At 43.1% G+C, this 22,754-nt stretch overlaps 1 protein-coding gene across 1 annotated transcript in view; it reads left to right on the top strand.

Moving 5' to 3' along the window:
* Positions 1–22,754, top strand: part of NPS (neuropeptide S) — a 70,523-nt gene that overhangs the window by 5,635 nt on the left and 42,134 nt on the right. The window contains exon 2 of the mRNA XM_084845657.1: positions 20,317–20,462. Coding sequence (XP_084701783.1) covers positions 20,317–20,462 — 146 coding nt within the window. The remainder of the gene's footprint in view (positions 1–20,316; positions 20,463–22,754) is intronic.

Here is a 22,754-nt window from a genome sequence, read left to right as displayed (position 1 = left end):
TGTGACAGTCATAATGGCCCAAGGGGACAAAGTAATCAGTTTGCAGTTCACTGAGACATTTACTTTGAGCAAGTTGTAATTGAGGCAGCTTTGCCCTCTACTAAATCTTAGGAGTGACTTTTCCCAGTTACAAATGAATCAAGGTCCCTAATGCTTAAGGTGAACTTCACCTAAATTTTAGGAGAGGTTGAGGGGGAAGCATAATTCAATTTCTACATTTTTATTGGATTTAGATTCAATCCTTTACTATTCAGATTTATTATTTTACTGCACATACATTGCATAGCTGATTATAATTCTCTGTTTTAAGCCACAAGGCATGTGTCTTAATGCTACGCTATCATAGACAAATCTTTCACATATCCATATGACATCTGGGGGAATATTTACTATGAATTGCCTCTGAACCTTCAGAGTAGTTCTTTGTGGGTTTGCATTTCTACTTACCAGTGGTGGCAAAAGTTGCTAAGCTGCATGATGCTCATGAAACAGGCCTGGTTATTTGGCTCCGGCTGCTCTCCCCCTCCCCATCTTTCCCTCTGCTTCAGCAGCTGACTACGATAACTGGCTGTTACTGTCATTTCTACTTTAACGTGCATGCATGTGTTTAACAAGGACTACTGGCCATAAATATGACAATGCCACCTTTATTAGTTGGCAGCATTAGCCAGCCGTTATTACGCATGATCATTAAATAAAAATGACAGTGATAAGCATGCAAAGGCAGGTGGGAAAAGCAAATGATGGCAGTAGGCAAGGGTAGCAGTATTATGTTTGAAGTAGCATCAGGTGATCGGAAAGTTCTGCATCTGGTGGTTGATTTGCGATGGCTGTTTGGCATGTAGCAGTCATCACTCACAGCTGCAGTTATCACATAATGAACATACTTGAGAGAACTCACACCAAGTCCCATATAGCTGAACGGTGCTTCCTTCTAAGCAAATGTGGGGCTAGGAGTAGGATCCCACCGAAGTAATTTAAATGTTGTTAGGATGGGACCATGGGAGGACTTCTGTCCTTCTTAGGTGATTCTGCCAAAAGGAGTGTCTGTCAGTGTCCTCATCTGAATCTAGATGATGATTATAAGTTTGCCAACGTACAGTTCTGAATGTTTATGCTTTTTCAAGTCATTATGCTCTCTGGCTGCTCAGTGTTGGATAGATCATTATGAATGAGCTGTACGCCCTGAATCATTTGACCTTGTTATTCCTGCATGGTTCCTGAGTTTATCATCCAAGAGAGACAATTATGTCGCAACACATTCTCATGCCTTCACATTATATTGCTTCAGGAAAAAAAATATGGTTCCTTTAGATTCTAGTTGCTGCTGAAGCATTCTCCGTTATTTTTCTTTACTGTTGGGAGCCTGTGTTTAAATGCAGCCCATTAAACATTTCTCAAATAGTTTTCAAATATGCTTCAAATATATTTGAAAGTTAAATATATATGACATATATATTTGAAAATATTTCATTTTATTTTAATCCTGTAATAATATGCAAATAGAAAGTGATTGCAGAAATGAAAGGTTATTTAATGCTGTTATCACAGCTACCTTCTGTTTAATAATAAAACAATTATTTTCATTGTCAACTATTATATGGCAAATTTGCCATGTCAATGCCTGATGTGTTTCCTGATGCATTTAATGTCTTCTGAAGAAGTAATTCAATTAATATGTTTACAGTATTATAGATCACTGATTATACTGTAGAATCTCATTATCCATACCTCAGTTATCCAAATGTCCTGTCGGAACTGAGTTTGTGTCACCTGTGTGAGATACGACAATTTAACCGTATGCAAACCTTATTCCCGTTTATCCAAACATCCAGTTCAATCAATGTTTTTGGGATACAATAATGTTCCAGTCACTAGATTTAAAACACCACGTTCCAGTCACTAGATGTTCCAGTCACTAGATTTAAAACACCACGTTCCAGTCACTAGATTTGCAATGCTACTGGCAATTCTTTGTCTTCCTTTAAAAAAAAATCCATGCAAAACCAGTGCCAGCACCTGAACTATTCCTTAATGTCAAATCTAAGGAAGTTTCACTTATTGGGTTCTGAAGAGGACTGAGAGCAAACTGATAGTTTAAGCAGAAAATGGATGTCCAGACCCTACTGGCTTTTATCTAAAAGCTTTTAAAGAACTTGGATATGAAATTGCAGAATTACTGACTCGTCATATGAAACATGATATGTTCTCATATCAACCATGATATGAAAACATCATGGTTGATACCTGATTCAAGCACATAGGTTGATGGCACTCTAGGGGTAGATATACCTTTACACCTGCTTGCAAAGGTGATACATGCAAATACAGGCATCCAGATAGTATACTTCAATTTAATCTCTTGTTTCCTCCAGTAACAAGACCCCCTTGGTCAGCAGACAGTGTGTTGTTTTGGGCATCTCAGGGCTGTGCTTTCTGGGTGATTTTTGAGTGAGTCCCATGACTGAGGAATGGTTAGGAGCCATGCCCACTGGGGCTGGATATGGGCCTATGGAAGGACATACATCAGCCTCTTCCTTGCCTCATTCTTCTCCAAGTTTCATACCCAGAAGCCAGAATGGGCACCATCACACTCAAGTGTGAGGGTGGCCATTTGCCCTACTTTACAAAGGACAGTAAAGGACTAAAGGAAGACAGTCTGAAGGACTAAAAGAAGACAGTCCTCAGTTTGAAGGTGTCCTGTATTTGAGGGGAAGTGTGGTCCAAATCTGGTTTAAAGATAAAGAACCATAAGAAGGGAGAGGAGGGGCCTTCACATTGCCCCTCACCTGGACAGCAGACTGAGCAGGTACACAGGTCATCTGGTAACAGGCTTCCCCACTATGGTGAAATTTCTTGACTTTCTGTTTAAATTACAGTAATTATTTCTAAATATGTCTCTATACACAAATCAGCATATGTAAATTTAATGCAAATCAGTGTCCTTTTTTGTCCTCTTTGTTTTTGTGATGCATTTCCTCTATTTTTGGCAATGTGTAAGTGGCCACCCTACTCAGGTTCTTGCCATTTATCTTCCGAACTACTAAAGGCTGAGGCCTGTTTTCATTCCAGCTATGTGCTGGTGTTTTCTGGTGTTTTCCTCTCTACTCCCCACTGCAACCACAAATAATCCTCCAACATTTTTCTCTCCTTTCCTTCCACTGGAGTTCCATTTGATTAGCTTTATACTCTGTGCCATGCTTCACATTTATTAGTGCCACTTGTTCCATTTATTAATGAGCTCTGAAACCTGTTGAATAGCGCTTGATTCATATTTTATGCTTGCAATTCCTCTGATGTGCATCCATGGCAAAGTTTTCATTTTGGGCTTTCCACAGATAAATAACATCTGCTTTATCATATGACCCAGCTCTTTATCAATTTTCTGTGTTCTAGAGCTGCAGTCCAAAAGCTCACATCTTACGTAAAATCCTGTCGGGAGGAACAGTCTATCAATGTCTTTCTGCAAATCAAAATAAACGATTATGTATGCGCTGTCATTATCACTGTCTTAAACCCTCTTAAGGAATTCAGGGCCATTAGCTAGTTTCTCCATGCTGATCGTGCCCTTCTGGAGTTTTAGTATACATGAACTATTCTCATTTTGCTTTCCTGATAGTGTTTGCATTGTTTTTAATATCGCAGCCGAACAAGCTGTTGAGGCCTGTAAAGATTTCTGGCATAATTTAGCACACAATTTTGAACACAGTTAGTAAATATGCATCTGTAATCTCTCATTTATATACTCACAAAACACCACCTGCATAGTTTTCTGCAGTATTATTCTGCAGCAGCAGTAAAATCCATTGACGTTCTGCTGGCTGATTTGAAAAGGAGAAATACCTTGCCCTAGTCTTGCCAAGAGCAAAAATATTAACTCCTTAAGGACTTTATAATACCACTGCATATCATTCTAGCTGTGTGGTACAGCCATATGCCCTGTGCAGTATATTATGTACAATATATATAACAAAGGAGTACATTTTTTAAGGGATGGACAGCTGATGCCTTTATACATCAAAGGCTTCTATATTCTAGAAAGAATCACATCCCATTTGCATGCTTTAATTTGCACATAGTTGAATTGGGTTTTATTATTTAATTGCTAGATTGTTTAGTGCATTTCTATCCTGCCTTTCTAACATCATAGAATTCAAGGTGGCACACATGGGGTTCCCAGGCAGTTTCCTATCCAGGCACTGACCAGACCCTGACCTGCTTAGTTTCAGCAGGTTGATTGCGTCATGTGCTCTGGGACCACATTTACGATATATGGTGGTAGCCATTTTGCCATTGCTGAAGGAGATGACAGGATTTTGCTACCATTTCCTGAGCAAGGAAAGAGCCAATTCCTCAGTTGTTTTGAGGGAAACTATCAAATCTCAAAAAAACTGAAATGAAATTGTACCAATATGTACACTGCCATAACAAAAACTGGGGCACGTGGCATATTTCCTTTGGGAAAACAATTTGCAGGATGCTGAAATCTCTTACCAGCTCAAGGAGTACAAAGCTTGGTATTGCTTTCATTTCCACATTTCAGAAAAATCATGATATTGGGTCAGAAGACCTGGACATATTTTAAATACCAAGGCTCTGATCCACCTGGGGTACGAGGTAGGTGGAGGAAAGCTTCCATGTGCAGAGTCCTTCTTGGAACTGCACATCCAGGAAGCTGGCAATGGACGTAATACTAATACATGCCGTTCCTGTTCTCAATTTCATGCCATGTGCATGGAGATAAACAAGTAGTTTATCTGTGCTGGAAGTGGTTTACCTGTGCTCTGTGCCCTATGTTTATCTATGTTCTATGTTTCTGTTATTTTTCATTACTATGCTCTATCTTTATTTATGCTCTATGTTTATCTATGCTCTATAAGCAAGTGGTTTATCTATGCAAGTGGTTTATGCTGCAAGTGGTTTATCTATGCTATGTTCTGTCAGTTTTCACAACGATTATTGTTGGTTGGGTCATCTGTTCAGTAGATGAAGGGGGAACAGTTCTCTGCACACTAATCTCTAGCATTTGACTTCTTTGACTTTTCCTTCTGCTTTGAGGACCTTCAGGTTTTCCTAGCATTAGGTTTTTCATATCCCCCTTCCCCCCACCCAGTCCCAGCTCTGTTTTCTGTACAGTTCTTTCTACACTGATGGCCCTAACTGAATATATAAAAATAATGAATAATAGGACAGATTTGCTCATTCTGCACACTTTTTATTAACCCCCCCCCCCCAAAAAAAAACTTTACTTCTGATGCATCTGGAAATGGTTGTGGTAAGCTAAGCAGGGTCAGCCCTGGTTGGTACTTGGATGAGAGACTTCCTGAGAATCAGGCTTCCTGCATTGAGCAGGGGGTTGGACTCGATGGTCTTGTAGGCTCCTTCCAACCCTATGATTCTGTGATTCTATGAATACAAACAGATTGTACCAAAAGAAAATATTGGGCTTCAGGCTTGGTCTTTTAGATGATGTCGTCAGAACCCTTCAATTGTGTCTGGCAGCAGGTGGTCCAACTTCAACCCTCTGCTAGAATGAAACCGTGGGGTGTGATGGACAAACCGTTTATTAAGTGTACTTAACCAGAAGAAATTGACTCGATTTAAGTGCATGTGTGCTGGTGTAAGTGCTCTGTAGGTTGCACTGCTAGTTACTTTTCTGCTCCTTATACACTGTTCGAAATAAAAATGGAAGAATACAGATCCAGTTAACAGCCAAAGGGAAATATAACAGGGTTAAAATATTATTAAGGGTTGGAAGTTGAAGAATGCAATGAGAGGCAGCAGAAACCACACAGCAAGCACCGTGAGCACAGACAGGGACTCTTTAGAAGTCCCACTTCAGCCACTTGAGCTGCTGAAGAGGCTATCCTTTTTCTTAAACTGGAAAGGCATCCTGCCTTTTCAGCAATGTCGGCAGCCACAGTGGAAACATCAAAGAAACCTCCAGTATTTCTCCCTTCCACATTCACTCTGTAATTCAGCTTCCATCTGCTACTCCATTTAAGGTTGCCTTTGTTTCTTGTCCTTTGGTGTGTGGTGAATTAATAGCAAAAGCAACCCATATGGCACTTACCACCTCAATCACGTGTATATGAATTCTTTATTTTTTATATAACAGCAATGCATTCTGCTTTGTTATGGGGGGGGGGGAGTGCTACAGCACCATCCAGGAACAGTTGTCACTTGCTCATTGTAAAATACTTGAACAATTCTGTCATCACATAGTGCAAGTATGGTGTACATTTAAACTGTGGCACTTTGAGATGTTATTTCTCTGGCAAGCAGTCTTGGAAAAGTCATATAGGAACTCAATCTGTACTATGCACAGAGGTTAACAGGACATTTTGCTTGGTAGCCATTCTACCAAATAAAGTAAAAAATAACAATCCCCCAATATCTGCTGATGCTTTTAATCAACGTGTGAATATTGCATTCATAGCTGGCCTGCCTGTTTTGAAGTCATGCTTTTTGAGTTTAGGCACTCTCTGTTTATGGTTGCTCTGCTGGATCATATTAATCACAATGTGGTTTCATGACCCCTGCATCTCAACTCTTTCTAATTTCCTAGCACTGTCCTGGTCATTAGCTGGAACAAGATCTTAGCATTAACAGCTTCCAATAATGCCTCTGAAACACAATCATTAATTGCATCCGTCATTTCCACCATCATTATGCCACACATCTCCAGACCTTCCCAATTAATGTTATAAAGGTTGATATGCAAAGTTATAATCTCAGTTTTATTGTCTTGCCAGTTTTCACTTGTCTCCTCTGTCATAGCATAATGAAGAACCTTTGAAATAGCAAAATGTTCTTCTGTATTTAGGGTCTGCAGTATTGATCTATAGAAAACCTGTGTGGTACTTTCTGCCTGCCGTTCTTGCTGGTGGTGCAGCACTGCAACCTAGCCCCCTCCCCACCCCCATCCAGAGAGTGGCAGGTAATGAGGGCATTTTATTCCTGTTGTCATGATGGTGCTACGATTTAAATGAGTTTAAAATGCAAAACTGCACACCCTCAGAGTGTGTATATATATATATATATATATATATATATATATATATATAAAAATCAGGGTTGGCAAACAGTGTTGTTGCTGTAAGATATCAGAAGCAGTTGTAAAGCATGGAAGGGGGGATTTAAGCAGGGGAGAAATGTTAGTTTTGTGCTTTACAACTGAAGTAATATGAATGGCCATTTGAAGCCCCCGCCCCCTGCTGCCATAAAACCATTAAGTCCGGGGTCTAAAATTACCTAGTCCTTGCTAATGAATACTCTGTTGTATTTTGGTATTTCTCATGCTGACTCATTCCAGCAGATTTATCCATAGAGTTTCCACATTGTTGGGAACATGGTTTTTATTTTACTGGTGTGCATTAGAACAAACTGTCATTTACAATATTTTCAGTGATAATGCTGAAAACTCAGGTGAATCTACAGAGAACAGTCGGGCTTTACAGCATCCATATAAAGGCTGCTCTCCATGAACTCCACCCTAGGTGACCCAACATATCCCTGTCCAGTAGTTTGAAACAAGGAGAACAGCAGTGTATTTGGAACCCAAACTAAAGATGTGCTCCCAATCCAGTAACTCCTCTTCCATTTGCAGTAGGGACATATTCATAGGACAGTTTAATGTTTGCAGCCCCCAATCGTATGCAAATGGCGGCGCCCATGGGCGCCGCCATTTGCGTTCCTTATTTTGGCACGTGTAGTCTATGTAAACATTTATGTAGACTACGGCAAAAATCAGAGCAACGCTATTTGCGTTCCCCTTATTTTCGCCGTCGTCTACGTAAATGTTTACGTAGACTACACGTGCCAAAATAAGGAACACAAATGGCGGCGCCCATGGGCGCCGCCATTTGCGTACGCGCTTCCCCCCCCCCCAAAGTCAGCTGTGATAGGCTACGTAAACATTTACGTAGCCTATCACGGTGTTTTTTAAAAATCTAGCCATGATAGGCTATGTAAATCTTTACATAGCCTATCACGTTTGTTTGTTTTTTTGTTTTTTTACTTGGAAATGGCGGCAGCGGCAGCCGGTCGGAAGACCGGCCGCCGCAGCTGCCGCCGCCGCACCACCGCTGGAGCCGCCGCCGCCAGGGACATTCGAACAAGGTAAGTCCCGTCCCGGGGGGGGGGGTGGCGGAGGGGTGGCGGAGGGGTGGCAGACCATTTCTCCACCAATTTCGGGGGGCCAAATGCGCTGGCATTTGGCCTCCCCGAGATTCGTGGAGAAATTCTCTGACATCCCTAAATTCAGATCCCACCCATGTGGAAAATAAGAGCAGGTACATTGCTCAGCCTTTTGCGTTCCTTATTTCGACACGTCTTAGTCTACGTAAACATTTACGTAGACTAAGACGGCGAAAATAAGGGGAACGCAAATAGCCTATCAGCCGTGATAGGCTACGTAAACATTTACATAGCCTATCACGGTATTTTTTAAAAATCTAGCCATGATAGGCTACGTAAATCTTTACGTAGCCTATCACGTTTTTTTGTGTTTTTTGTTTTTTTACTGGAAATGGCGGTGGCGGCAGCTGGTCAGAAGACCGGCCGCCGCTGAACCGCTGCTGCAGCCGCCGCCACCAGGAAGATTCACCCAAGGTAAGTCCTGTCCCAGGGGGGCGGGGGGGGGGAGACCGTTTTCCCTCCGATTTCGGGGGGCTGAATGCCAGAGATTTGTGGTCTCCCTGAGATCTCCCTGAGATTTGTGGCGAAATTCTCTGACATCCCTACCTGAATTAGGGAAAAAAAATTGTGGAGAAGCCACAATTCTTAGAAGATAACGCCTTAATTAAAAAAAACAACAACACAGCCAAAGCGGGGGATAGAAGGGGGTAAAACTGGAGGAATGCAGGAAGGCTGATTCCCAGGTGGTCGTCCATCCAACTACTGACCGGGGCCGACCCTGCTTAGCTTCTGAGATCAGACAAGCACGCGCACATCCAGCTCTTTGCTTGTTGCTGAGGAAACATTGAGTGCTGAGGAAGCTATGTGATCAGTAGCCGGAAGTCAACATGGGGCCGTCGAGAACTGTGATTGGACAGGAGGGAAATCAAACACCGCCGTATATGGACAGGCAGGGGAGGGGATTATAACCAGATATGGTAGTGAAGGCAGAAAATCAGAGCACATTAAGGGGAAATACCGGGATATCAGGGTATTGAAAATGGGAGCATGGAAGTGGGAAATTCCGGTTCCAATTCGAGGTGGGTATTGTGTAGTGTGAAAGACGGGTGGTGAAACCCCATTGGAAATGAAAAAAACCATAAGTGTAGATCAGTCCTTGGATTAGCAAAGCCAGTTTGCAGATCCATTTCTGTGTACAGAAATGGGCATAATAATGATATAAGACAGATAACTTATCTGTCCTCACAGAGTAGCTCATCACATCAAAGTACAGAGCATAGTACAATTTTGTCTATTATTATCTTTAGATCAAGGCCATGCATTGATGAAATAGAACTCTTTAAGAAAGCTTATAAGAAAATTATTCAGATGACACATTTTTTTGTGCTATACATGAAAAATATCTGTCTCCCATGTGGTTTAATAAAGAAATTTAATTGGGATGGGGGGAGGGAATCTATACTGTTAATGCCCTATTAGATAAACCTTGGTTATACAAGCCTCCTGATCACTTGTTTTCCTAAATCCTTCTCCCCCGACCCTGAGCTAAAGAAAGAAAAAAAGCCTCCATTGGGACCAATGGAAGGGCTCCCCCCCCTTTTCTTTTCTTTTTTAGCTCCCACAATTGTATCCCCCGCAAGCAGGAGCATCATTAGAGAAGGGGCCACCTGGGAATGGGCCCCAGATCATTTGAGCTGTGCCCCACATCTTTTGAGCTGTCCTAATTGCCTTTTTTTTTTTTTTTTTACATTTTCCCATTGACTTGCATTGGAAAACAAAAACATCCATAACCTTTTTAGTTTGTAGGGTAAATGCATGACATTTAGAGGCTTGGTAGCCCCCATGGAGCTGATTGAATGTGCCAAATTTCAGGCAGTTAGGTCCAGTGGCTTTTGTGCTAGTCACAGGTAAAATTTGCTATTTTCAAGAAAATCTGTCAAAGCAAAGAGCTATAATTTTTTTGTGCTTCCACATATGTGCATGGAATTTGGGAATCTTGCAGCCCCCATAGAGTTCACTGAGCCTGCCAAATTTCAGACAGGTGGGCCTAGTGGCTTTTGTGCTAACCACAGGTAAAATCTGTTTTTTTCAAGAAAATGTGTCAAAGCAAAGATCTATAATTTCTTTGTTCTTCCACATAAGTGTATGGAATTTGGCAACCTGGCAGCCTCCATGGAGCTGATGGAACCTGCCAAATTTCAGGCAGTTATGTACAGTGACTTTTGTGCTAGCCACAGGTAAAGTTTGCTTTTTTCAAGAAAATGCGTCAAAGCAAAGAGCTATACATATTTTTTGTGCTTCCACATATGTGCATGGAATTTGGGGACCTGGCAGCCCCTACAGAGATGACTGAGCCTGCCAAAGTTCAGACAGTTAGGTACAGTGGCTTTTGCGCTAGCCATGCATAAAGTTTCCTTTTCTCAAAATCTAAAACAAAAAGTAAAAACTGTCAAGTCACCCAGAGGATTAGAGATCCTAATCAGAAGATGTTTAATCTATAAACTCACCACACCACACCACACATTAAACGTGCGCTTAGACTGTGTGTGTGTGTGTGTGTGTGTATATATATATATATATATGCATGCATGCAAATTTGTGTTATGGGCCTGTGCCCAGTATCTTTTAAGAACCTAATAATGCCCCTGCCCCCAAGATATCGAACTTGGGTCTTTCTGAGTTTTCTGTCGAAGACCCTGGAAACATCACACTGCAAGGATCTTACCTCCAGCTTCCAGTGAAGAGGTGGGGTAGGGGGTGGGGGGAGACAGCAGCAGTGGCTGGGAGGGGGTAACTGTGGACAGAAGAGTTCTTATAGAGCTTATTGTTAAGGCCTGCATATTCCTGAACATGCTCAGGACTGTCATTTCTGTCCAGGGTGGTCATGTGTTCTCTTTTACAGAGGGCAGCCCTCTATTTTGAAGGCGCATTCTCTATTTAAAGGGCAATCCAGTCCAAGTCTGGATTAATGATAAAGGAGCATCAGAAGGAGGAGCTGGGCCTTGAAGTCAGCCATCAAAGCAGACTGAGCGAGGCACAGAGGTCACCTAGTCACAACCTTCCACCCAGTGGTGAGATATAATGTGTTTCTATTTAAATTATAACAATTATTTCTAAGTTTGCATTGTTACATAAAAAAATTAGCATATGCAAATTTTATACAGATTGGCATCCTTTTTTGTCCTCTTTTTGACCATATTTGGCCACCTTAGCTGAAGTATGTGTAGGGGTGTACGGAACATACTCACCAGTCCGCTGAGGGAGTCTGCGGGGGGGGGGGAGGTGATCCGTTCCTCCCACTGGAATCCTCCCTGGCTGGCTCCACTCCGCGGTGAGTCCGCAGAGCCGTTGGCCAGGGCCGCCCGCAGCTGGACTTCCGTCCGCTGCCGGACTGCGGCCACAAATGGCGTCCGGTGTAGGGGACACCATTTTCGTCCCTGCCTTTTGCCGTGATTGGCTACATAAATATTTACATAACCTATCATGGCAAAGAGCAAGGACGCAAATGGCGTAGCGGATGCCATTTGTGTCCCTGCTCTTTTTGTGATGGAAATTAAAAGACGCTTGCTCCTTGGGAGGAAAGCTATGGCAAACCTAGACAGCATAGTAAGAAGCAGAGACATCACCTTGCCGACAAAGGTCTGTCTAATCAAAGCTATGGTTTTCCCAGTAGTAACGTATGGCTGTGAGAGCTGGACTATAAGGAAGGCTGAGCGCCGAAGAATTGATGCTTTCGAACTGTGGTGCTGGAGAAGACTCTTACGAGTCCCCTGGACTGCAAGGAGGTCAAATCAGTCCATCCTAAAGGAAATCAACCCTGAGTGCTCATTGGAAGGACAGATACTGAAGCTGAAGCTCAAATATTTTGGCCCCCTAATGCAAAGAGAAAACTCCCTGGAAAAGACCCTGATGCTGGGAAAGACTGAAGGCAAAAGGAGAAGGGGACGGCAGAGGATGAGATGGCTAGATACTGATGCAATGAATATGAACTTGAGCATGCTCCGGGAGAGAGCGGAGGACAGGAAGGCCTGGCATGCTATGGTCCATGAGGTCACGAAGAGTTGGACATGACTGAACGACTGAACAACAACAACACTGGACACCATTTTGTTCTGCAGCCTGGCAGCGGATGGCTGCAGAATGAAGATGACGACCCGGACCAGCCGCCGCTAGGTAGGGTCTGTCCCGGGGGGATTTTGGGGGGTGGCGGGGGGTAGTCCATTCCGCCATGGACTCCGGGGGGCCATATTCTAAAGAATCTGGCCTCACTGGATTCTGTGGCGGATTTCTCTGCCATCCCTATGTATGTGATATGTTGTTTCCTCTGCCTTCCAGCCCAATTCATTGAAATGTGAGTTATAGGAAACTACAACTCCCATGACCCTCCATAAAGGCCTTGAGGATGAGCCCTAGAAGCCCTAATCTCTCTGCAACATGCCCTCCCCCCACTTTACAGAGGTAAATTTGCTTGCATGGGGATAGGAATTGATGAGAGATGGCTAATGTTCAATTCAATATGCTTTGGACTCAGGTCATTTTTGGGACAGGGTTTCTGTACTGGTCTGGAACCCCTTCAGTTCCAAATTCATCCTCTTAATTACAATATACACAGTATATTCATAAGCTCCTTTCCTTTTCCCTCCCTCATGAAGAATTCCAGGTTTCCTAGGAATTGTGGACTTAGAAATTCAAAGACATTTTCATATGTAACCATAGTAGAGTATAGAAAGAGGGAAGATTGAAGAAATGAAGGATGTCTTCTTACATTTTCCTCTAGACTACATGCACTGAAATACACATTTAGCTTTTAGTGGTTGCTATTAATCACTGTCACAGAAAATGTGTATTGGGAGGACTAGTTGTTTTATGTCTCAGTTTTCACTTATAAGGAAACAGTGAACTATCCTTTAATTTTTTTAAAAAAAAAACTGAACTTGGTCTATTAACAAAATGCAAAGGCTTTCTGAGGATGTGTATATATCCTTGTCTTGTGGCCCCCATTTAAAGCAAAGCTAGCTGAAAGAAGCCGGATATATTGGGGCTGTTTGCATGGCATGGCAGCCTACTGTGGGTTATTTCATCTACCTTCCAGGGTTACCCAGGGTGAGGCTGTGCTGTGGTGCATGTGGCCACCATTTTGAATATGAAACCCCTGCTCAGGGGTTGTAATGTTGTGTGAACCCAGAGAGCATGGGTTACGTCAGGGTAAAACAACTGCCGCACAACCCATGGTCTGTTTTAGGGCGCTGCAGCCTAAAAAACAACCCACAACGAGTTGCAGCATGTTATCCAAACCCGGCCATTGTGCAATTAGTACATGGATATTAATTCAGTCACTTCTTGATTGCGAGCTTGAATCCTGCCCACGTGAAATAGAGTAGCTTGGTGGTAATCTCTGTGAGGGCACTCGGTAGCCTTGATGACTGGCACCCATGCCACAACACAGCGCTGTAGACAGCACTAATTAGAAACTCAACGTCTCTCTCTCTCTGAGTAGAGAAGAACTTGAACAGAGTGCCTGACTTGCTCTCCAACCCCATGGAGGCTTCTCTTTCATTCATAAATGAGCCATGCTGAAAGGGTTGCGAGGGGCAACTTCAGTATTCTCTGTTGACTAGTATCACGTTTAATTAGAATGTACTGTTTAATCAGGAACAAATTTACAAAGGAGGTTTAAGAATATAATGATGACCTAGCTGGTTCACACTAGTATTCCATTAGAATTCTGTCAGCCTGCAGAGGTCTTTCATATGAAGCTAATTCTTGAATAGAAAACACACACATACAGTATCATTCATGAAAGGCCTCCATGGAGACACTAGATAGGAGAGGGAAGTTAGTCTTATACTGCATATAAAATAACAAGATTTGTTTGTTTGGTGTCATACAATGTGACAGTTGAGAAGTTTCACTGAACAATATAGTGTGTGTGTGTGTGTGTTTATATATAATGAAAGGCCCACATGTAGATAAATCATGGCTTTTTCTTGCAAAGTACACAAGGATAGTGATTTTGAAAGGATCAGGTTGTTGGGTGATTGGCAGTCAAAACTGACAATTTATATATGGGCATGCTGTAATTTGATGTTTGAGTACAAAATGCAATAAACAAACCGTCCTAATAACGGTTTGAAATCATAGTTGGGAGCCACAATAGACCCAACAAATCCAACTGCCCAGTATATGTCTAAAATGTTACTTTAATTAATTTGAACATTCAAAGTATGGACAGAAATTGAACATATGCCATTGAAGCCATCAATATCTGAGAGTCTTTAAAGAGAATAAAGTTAGGTCATTATTTGTTGAAAAAGGTTTTTGCTGTTTGCAAGCACTGCCCTGCAAATTCCTAATGCACGTGCCTGTTTCGGAAACCTAAAATCAACTTAGGAACATAGGAAGCTGCTTCATGCTAAGTCATTGGTCTATCTAGGTCAGTCCTGGGCACATTGACTGAAAGCGGTTCTCTGTGGTCTCTGATAGGTATCTTTGCCAGCACTATCTGGAGGTGCAAGGACTGATGCACTACCTTTCTGCAGGCAAGGCATCAGTGGGGGCTGGTGGCTCCGATGTCAGTAGGGTGGTGACTCTGCTCCGGGTTTCAGTCAGAACAAGTTAGAGCTCCAAAGGCGCTCCACCGCAAAGCATGTGCTGCTGTGCTACAGCAACTGAGTTCAACAGACCTGTGTAGGTGTGAATATGTGTAGTAGGTGCAGTATTTGCTAGTTATTTCCAGGGCGCAGCCCTATGCATGTTTAGACAGAAATGCGCCCTATGACTCCCACCATTCTCCAGCCAGTGTGGCTCCTGGGGGATTCTGGAAGTTGTAGGACTTATTTCTGCCTAAACATACATAGGACTGCATCCATAACAACAACAACAACAACGATAATAATAATAATAATAAATAATGAATGCATAGGATTGCACCCTAAATAATAATAATAATAGCATAGGATTGCACCCTAAATAATAATAATAATAATAATAATAATAATTGCATAGGATTGCACCCTAAACAAGACTTCTTTAGATAATAAAATGGTTGTTCTTTCCAAAATTTCCTCTCTTGTTATAGCATTAGGTTGTCATCTGAAGTAACCTTTTTTTATTAGGTTGTCATCTGAAGTAACCTCTAAAAAAAATAATCTCAGGCCTACTTCATATACGAAGCACTTCACTGAATCCAGTGTGAGGATTCCAATTAAATCAAGCCAGGGTAAAAAACCAACAACCCAGAGATAAAATATGAAAAACTCAGAATCAATGTACCATGGTAAATGTTCTAAAAAGTCTTCTAGAAAGTCTTAATGCTCACTTAAAAGATCACATGTAAATGAAGCTGGACAGCCACCTGTCAGGGATGCTCTGACTTGGATTCCTGCACTGAGCAGGGGGTTGGACTCGATGGTCTTGTAGGCCCCTTCCAACCCGGCTGTTCTATAATTCTATGAATAAAGTTTGTATGATAAGCAACATGGGACAAATTTAATATAGCAAAGCCAGCGTACCACAGTGACTAATTTGTGCCTTTATGGCCTAGGACAAACATTTACCTATTCCAATAGACCACACTGTTTCTGTTAATTTCCTAGGATGCTTGGCTTAATTAGCATTCTCTCACATGGTTGAGCTGAATTAGCCAGGTTGAGACAGTTCTTGTATTTGGCAGGTTGTGGCACATAGCTCCCCATAACAGAATCTTGCTACACAGACAAGGCTAACTGCACCAGCATTTAGCCATCTAGAACAGCCTCCCCCAACCTGATGCCCTCCAGATGTTTTGGATTACAACTCCGAACATCCCGACCATTGGCCATGCTGGCTGGGGATGATGGGAGTTGAAGTCAAAAACATCTGGAGGGTACCAGCTTGGGGAAGGCTGACCTAGAACATAGGTATGGAAGCCAGAATTATCCCATATACAGGTTTTCTCCCCCCATCCACACCCACACCCACACCCACACCCATAATGTGCAGTATTACAACCTCTCCATTTGCAGCACTTGTATCTTTTGTGCCCTTGGTCCTTTGCTTAATATTAACACCTTTTCAACAAACTTGAACCCCAAGCTACAACATTCTCTTTGAGATTCCACTTTTTCTTCCAAGATACCATTTTGCCTGCATTCTAAATGAGCATAGGTTTTACGATGACCTTCCATTTCTACTATATGAAGTCTCTAGTTTATGCAGCCTGAAATTATATTTGCAATGCAATTACCTCATTATTGTTTCATATTTGTCACATTAGTTTCCATAAATGTGGCCTTCACTATCGCTTAGCTAGTTTCCTTCCCTTTTGTATAGATTTAGCATATATCATGGTAGGTTTAGTCATGGCCTCTGTGCTGTTTGGAGTCCCATCCGCTTTAGTATCATTTTAAGATCTGATAGCATATCGTCCATGTCTTCATCCAAGTCATTAATAAAAATTTTGAATGCAATAAGCATGATCACTACAGCTAGAACATACTACTTTTGAATGGATCTCCCAACATGGTAATAGGCTGTTAATTCCTACTCCTGTTTTGGATACAGCCTTCCAACCTAGGGATGTCGGAGAAATCCACAAGGGATGCAAATGGGTTTGGATTTCTATGAATCTGATCGGCAGCTTCTGTAGCAGACTAGTTTTTCCAAGTCATGTGGATTCTGTGGACTTGTGTAGCAGTTTGTCACTTTAAGGGGTGAGATTTGAGCTGATTTGAATTAGCGAAGTAGAATGAAAATTCTGGTAAAGAAAAAAATCCAATTATTTTAATGAGTGGAACGAAAGTCGCCTGACAATCTGTGAAACACAGATGGAACAGATTTAACAAAGTCTGTACATCTGTATTCTAACCAGAACTCTGTTCACCATGTGATAGCACATTCTAACACATACTTCTCTGAAGTTATGAGATGGTCAGGAAAAAGGACAGAAAACAGATTATTATTATTATTATTATTATTATTATTATTTAATTACATTTATATCCCACCTTTTTTCCTCCTTAAGGAACCCAAGGCAGCATACATAGTCCTCCTCGTCCTCCATTTTATCCTCACAACAACAACCCTGTGAGGTGGGTTGGGCTGAGAGTCTGTGACTGGCCCAAAGTCACCCAGTGAGCTTCCATGGCCAAATGGGGACTAGAACCCAGATCTCCCGACTCCCAGTCCAACACTCTCGCCACTACACCACGCTGGTTGTCTTGTTGTTGCAAACAACATGTGTTTATATACCGAGCAAAGTCTATGTAGTATGATTATAGTGCTAGGTGCTCGTCGGCGTTGTAGAGGGTTTTTTTTTTAGATCTTTATGTAAGTATATATTTGCAAATTTGCCTTCAAAGTATGCTTTATACAAAAGCTACCGAGAGGTTTTGCAGTATTATACTATTATAGTGGAACATAAAGACCTGGGCCTATGAGCCACGGGACACAAAATCCCACTAGATAAATATATGAAGCTGCTTTATATCAAGTCAGGCCATTGGTCCACTTCAGAGCCAATGTCAAGGGTTGGCATGGTTGGGCACCTGCTGAGGGCCCACTGACACCTCTTCCTCTTCACCATGCAACCTGCTTTTTCACTTGCCTCTCACTTGGCTTAGACAACAGTGGTGGTGTGAAGGAGGAGCGGTAGATGACACGGTGTGCATGCTTATTGGCTCTCTCCCTGGCCAGTGAGCAGATGGTAAAAGCGATGAGGAAGAGGAGCAGCGGCAGCAGCAGGTGACAATGCTGATGAGAAGGCAGACTCACTGGAGCAGAAGGGCCCATTAAGGGTGTCATGCCCAAGGAAGTATCCTGGCATGAAACTGGCATTGGTCCACCTATCTCAGTATTGTCTACATTGCTTGGTGGTAGGGATGTTAGAGAATTCCGCCACAGATCCCGGGGTGCCAAATTCCAGTGAATTCGGCCCCCCGGAATCCGTGGCAGAACAGAGCCACCCGCCCCACCACCCCGTGAAAGCCCCACAGAACGGAGCCTACCTGGCTGCGGCTCCGGCTCCGGTGGCGGCGGCTCTGGCTGCTGCTGGGCTGCTGCGGCTGCAAATGGTGGCCGTCGTAGCAGCCGCCATTTGCATCCCTACGCCGGCCGTGACAGGCTATGTATATATGTACGTAGCGTATCACGGCTAAAGCAGGAACGCAAATGGCATAGGGGATGCCATTTGCGTCCCTGCTTTAGCTGTGATAGGCTATGTAAATATTTATGTAGCCTATGACGGGCTTGCAGGATGCCATTTGCGTCCGCAGCAGCCCGGCAGCAGCTGGAGGCCCTGCTGCGGGTTGGCCCAGCCGGCGGCTCCGCAGCCTGGCCACAGAGCGGAACCGGCCAGGCAGGATTCTTGGGGGGAGGAACAGATCACCTCTCCCCCCATCAAGGATTCTGGGTGGTAGGAACGGATCACCTCCCCCCAGCTGCGGAACCCGGCGGAGCCAGGTAAGTGGGGGTTTGTACACCCCTACTTGGTGGTGGATCTCCAGTGAAACTGTCATTCTGTCATGAGGTGTAAAGACATCACTCCTAGAGAAAGAAAGCCCAGGCAGTTGACCCCTGCACCCCTAATAGTCAATACCAATTCTGTAGAGAGTTAGGGCTTTTCTACACATGACATTTATTGCGTGGTTATCATTCCCTACTCACAGTTATTTACGGGTTCTTTAGATGATGTTGTGACCCTCCAGTTTTGCTTCTGTGTCTAATCAGCACTTTTGGTGAGTTTTTTTTAGAGTAGAGAAAATGTGGCATTTAATTGTGAAACTGGCAGAAAGTGCAATTTCCTCTTGTGTATTTGCACTATTCTGCTATACCACAGTGCCACCTAGAGGCTATGTACCGGAAAAGCTGGAAAGGAAATGCTCCTTGTGTAGTGCTTGGATATGAATTCTGCAATGAAACTGAAAGTTGATACAGTGGATTAACAGCCAATTAACAGCCTCATGTAGAAAAGCTTGAAAGATGGGAAAGGCAAAAAACTCTCCTGACCTCCAGCAACACTGCATCCAAGACCGCTGTTTTCCAACTGCTGTTGGTGGTGGAGAAACAGCTATCTTGTTGAGGTTCATTGGGGGACTCTCCCAATACCCAGCAACCCCACTTTCCTAGATCCCTAGATCTCAGCAGTCAGGGAGGGGTGGTTTAAACTTCCTCATCCCTGTACACTGAGATGTGTGTTGGGGAGAGGGTGTATATATGAGAGCATGCTTGTTTGTAGCTGCCAGCCCCCTTCCTCAGGATGAAAAAGGTTGTGCATCTCTGCATTAGGAGGAGGGAGAGATTTATTGTATTTGTATCCCATTCTTCTTCTAAGGAGTTCAGAGCAGTGTATCTGGGTTATGTTATACAGGCAGGTGGGATAGGCAGTCTGAGATCACCTCAGTCTGAGAGTGAGTGCTAAATTGAGATTGAGAGCTAGGCTGGGATTAGCAGCTTTATAGGACAGGTTGAATTTTACTGGCTCCTTCTGTCACATGATCGCTTCTTAATTTCTAGCTGCAATGTCACCCTCTTGCCATCTTTAGGGGTGGTGCTACAACACCACACATTGCGAGCTAGCAGCCCCCTCCTCTGGCAAGCTGCCATGGATGTGCAGAGACTAAGGAGGTCCTGCTGCCAGAGAACCCAGTTTAATACTTCTGAAGCCAACCTGGATATTCCATCCTCCATTCCCCCATGGACTTGAAGGTAGGCTAGACTGAAAAGGAATTGCCCAAATTATCTAAGTCAGCTCCATGGCTGAACATGGATTTGAACCCAGGTCTCCTTGATCCAAGACCAACGCTGCATGGCACATAGGTGATGGCAACACACTCAAACGTGTATTTGTAATGTGAAGAAAAAGAGAAAAACAGGACACAAAATTGAAAACTAAGCGCAAAATGTTAAAATTATATATTACACTTCATTAGCCAAGTGCAATGATATAGGGACCAGCAGCAGTAGAAATGAATGAAGCTTGCACACTGAAATGACTGCCATCATTGGAAGCATATAGATAGTATTTAGTGATATATACCCTGCATCGTAAGTATATGTTGTGGTTTATGGTGTGCCAGATAGTTGAAGGGCTTATGCAAATCCTGCGTAATTGACTAAAAGCGCATCAAACAGGCAAACGAAGCACCTATCAACATTACACCCTTAAGCACCTTATCCTCTGTATTTCATCTGTGTTAACAGCATGATCCCAATAATTCTGGTAATATTTCTGTTGAGATGGTTTTGCAAGAAGAAGAAAAAGCGACATCAAACAGCACTCCTGACTCCTGCCAATCAACTCTGAAGGAATACACACTCCTTTATCCTGCAGTTAAGCTGCCTACAGGGTATGAAGGATTCTGCGCTAAGCTTAATAGATTCTTAAGTGACCCGTGCTAGAAGAGAAACCCTTCAAATTAATGATAGAATTATTACATAGGAAGTCCTGGTTTTATATTCTTATTCCTATCATTTCCCTTTTTGTAATTATAACTGGCTGTGGCAGGTGGAGGATCCAGATGAGAAGAACACTGATAGCAGGAGAAACAGTGCTGGGCTAGGCATCTGTACCTCTGCTGAAAATACTATGTAAGGCATGGCATTCAATTCATTCCAACTAGGGATGTACAAACTGGGTAAAATCCATTCTGTCTGTGTTTCGTCGATTGTCAGATGCCTTTCATTTTGGCATCCACCTGTCAATACACTCAGATTCTTTTCGTATCTACATTTGCACAAATGCGAATCTACACAAAAATTCGCACATGCAAAAAAAGTACAAATACCCCCAAAATGCGCAAATACTCCCCAGATGCACATTTTCAAATACTCTCCAAATGCACATTTTAACACTTTAGCCTATTGTGGACATGTGTGTTTTTGGCTGGTTAAAAATTTGTGTGTGTGTGTTTTTCTACGATGAAATTTCGGTAAAATTTGGGAAAGTTAGAAAAATGGTCTGTGAGTCCATGGAATCCTCCCAACATGGGAAAAATGGTCCCACTGCAGAATCTGCAGGTTGGATTCATAAAAATCCAAACTCATTTGGTTCTGTTGCAGATTTCTCTGACATCCCTAATTCCACCATAGTAACTGTTACAGAAGAAACCTTATGGAATACAAATGGTCAAACATCATCCTGCACCATGGTCCTCATACAGATGCTGGAACCTTCATGTACACCAATGGTATGTCTCTGAATGCTGGATGTTGGGGGTAAATACCAGGTGGTGCTGCTTTTTAAAGATAAAAAAGGTTGGACACAATGGAGCTTTGGTCTCATCCGGCAAAGTTTTTTTCATGTTCTAATGAGTGCTGTGTCACCCTCCCTCCCAATTTGATTTGTCATTGGGTCCAGCAAACTGAGCTCCCTGCCTCCAGTGGAGAATAGTGTGATTAATTCTGAGCTCAGTAACAAGTGATATCAAACCACTTCGCACTCCATCTGAAATAACTGGGCATGTGAACCATTCTGGCCCCTTTCCCAAACCATCCAAGAACCTTAACATCCCTTTCTCCCATGCACTTGTCAACTTCCAGACTCACTTCCCTCCTTCTCACCTGCTTTCCTGGCTGCTGCTTCAACAGCGGCAGATGGAAAAAAGAGATCTCTTCCACCCCACTGGCACCTTCTATGATGGTAACCCAGGCACAGGTTGCTCTGGGAAATGCAATTTTCCCAGGGCTACTGATATTCATAGAACATCCAATGGACATCAGTAGAGCTGGGGAAATTACATTTCCCAGAAATATTGGTGCCTTGGTTACTGCTGTAGCAGTGCCCCAAGTATCAGAGGATGGCTGTGGGATCTCTCTTCTTATCATCATGACCTGAGCAGCAGCCAGGTGAGCAGGTGGGTGGGAGGAAGGAAGGAGTTGAGTTGTTCTCTGGCTTGAATTAAAATTTGAGTAGGAGAAAGAACTCTGGGGTTGCAGCATTCAGCTTAACGTTGAGCATTTGAGTTACCATGTTTCATATCGCAAGCCAAGGAAGCACAAACTTTGGCAACACCAAATAGCATAGAAAAATTACTTATGCAGGGTAAATTCATCCTGCTTTGCTACCTGTTGGTTGCAATTCAACAGCTTCCTATAGAACAGGACGTACGTAGGATTTCACCAATGAGACTGGCTCCAGAGCAGTGCTGGCTCCAAGTTTTTGAGGGCCCTAGGACAAGACACTTTCAGTGGGCCCCCTCCTCAGTGAATCTAGCTCCTTACCACCATTGTCACCAGCTATTGCTCTGCGCCCTCTTTCTCATCATTGTTATCACTTGCATGTGTGACATACAGGGAGAAAATGGTCAAGTAGGCAGTGGCATTTACTGCCCCTCCTTCTTACCACCACCATTGTCAGGAACAGAGCGAGAGGCAGGTGAACAAGCAGGTTGCAATGGTGACGAGGAGGAGCAGCTCCAGGGGGCTGTTGTCAGTGGGCCCCTGCTGGGGTGTGGGCCCTTGGCAGGTGCCTAGCCTTGCCTACCCTTGACGCCGGTCCTGTTCAAGAGTGGCTGAAGGCCATGTGAGTAATCTTCTATCATGACATCTGCCATGCCCCCTCTCCATTACTTTAGCTTCCTTGCATGCTCCTCCTGGGCCAACTGCACACTTTTGCACCAATGCAACATTCCCAGGTGGGC

This window comes from Heloderma suspectum, chromosome 3 (genome assembly GCF_057233095.1).
Source record: "Heloderma suspectum isolate Gila_16-S chromosome 3, 16-S_ref, whole genome shotgun sequence".
NCBI lineage: Eukaryota > Metazoa > Chordata > Lepidosauria > Squamata > Helodermatidae > Heloderma > Heloderma suspectum.
Note: the sequence above shows the minus strand (reverse complement) of the source record. Positions and strands in the feature narration are given on the sequence as shown.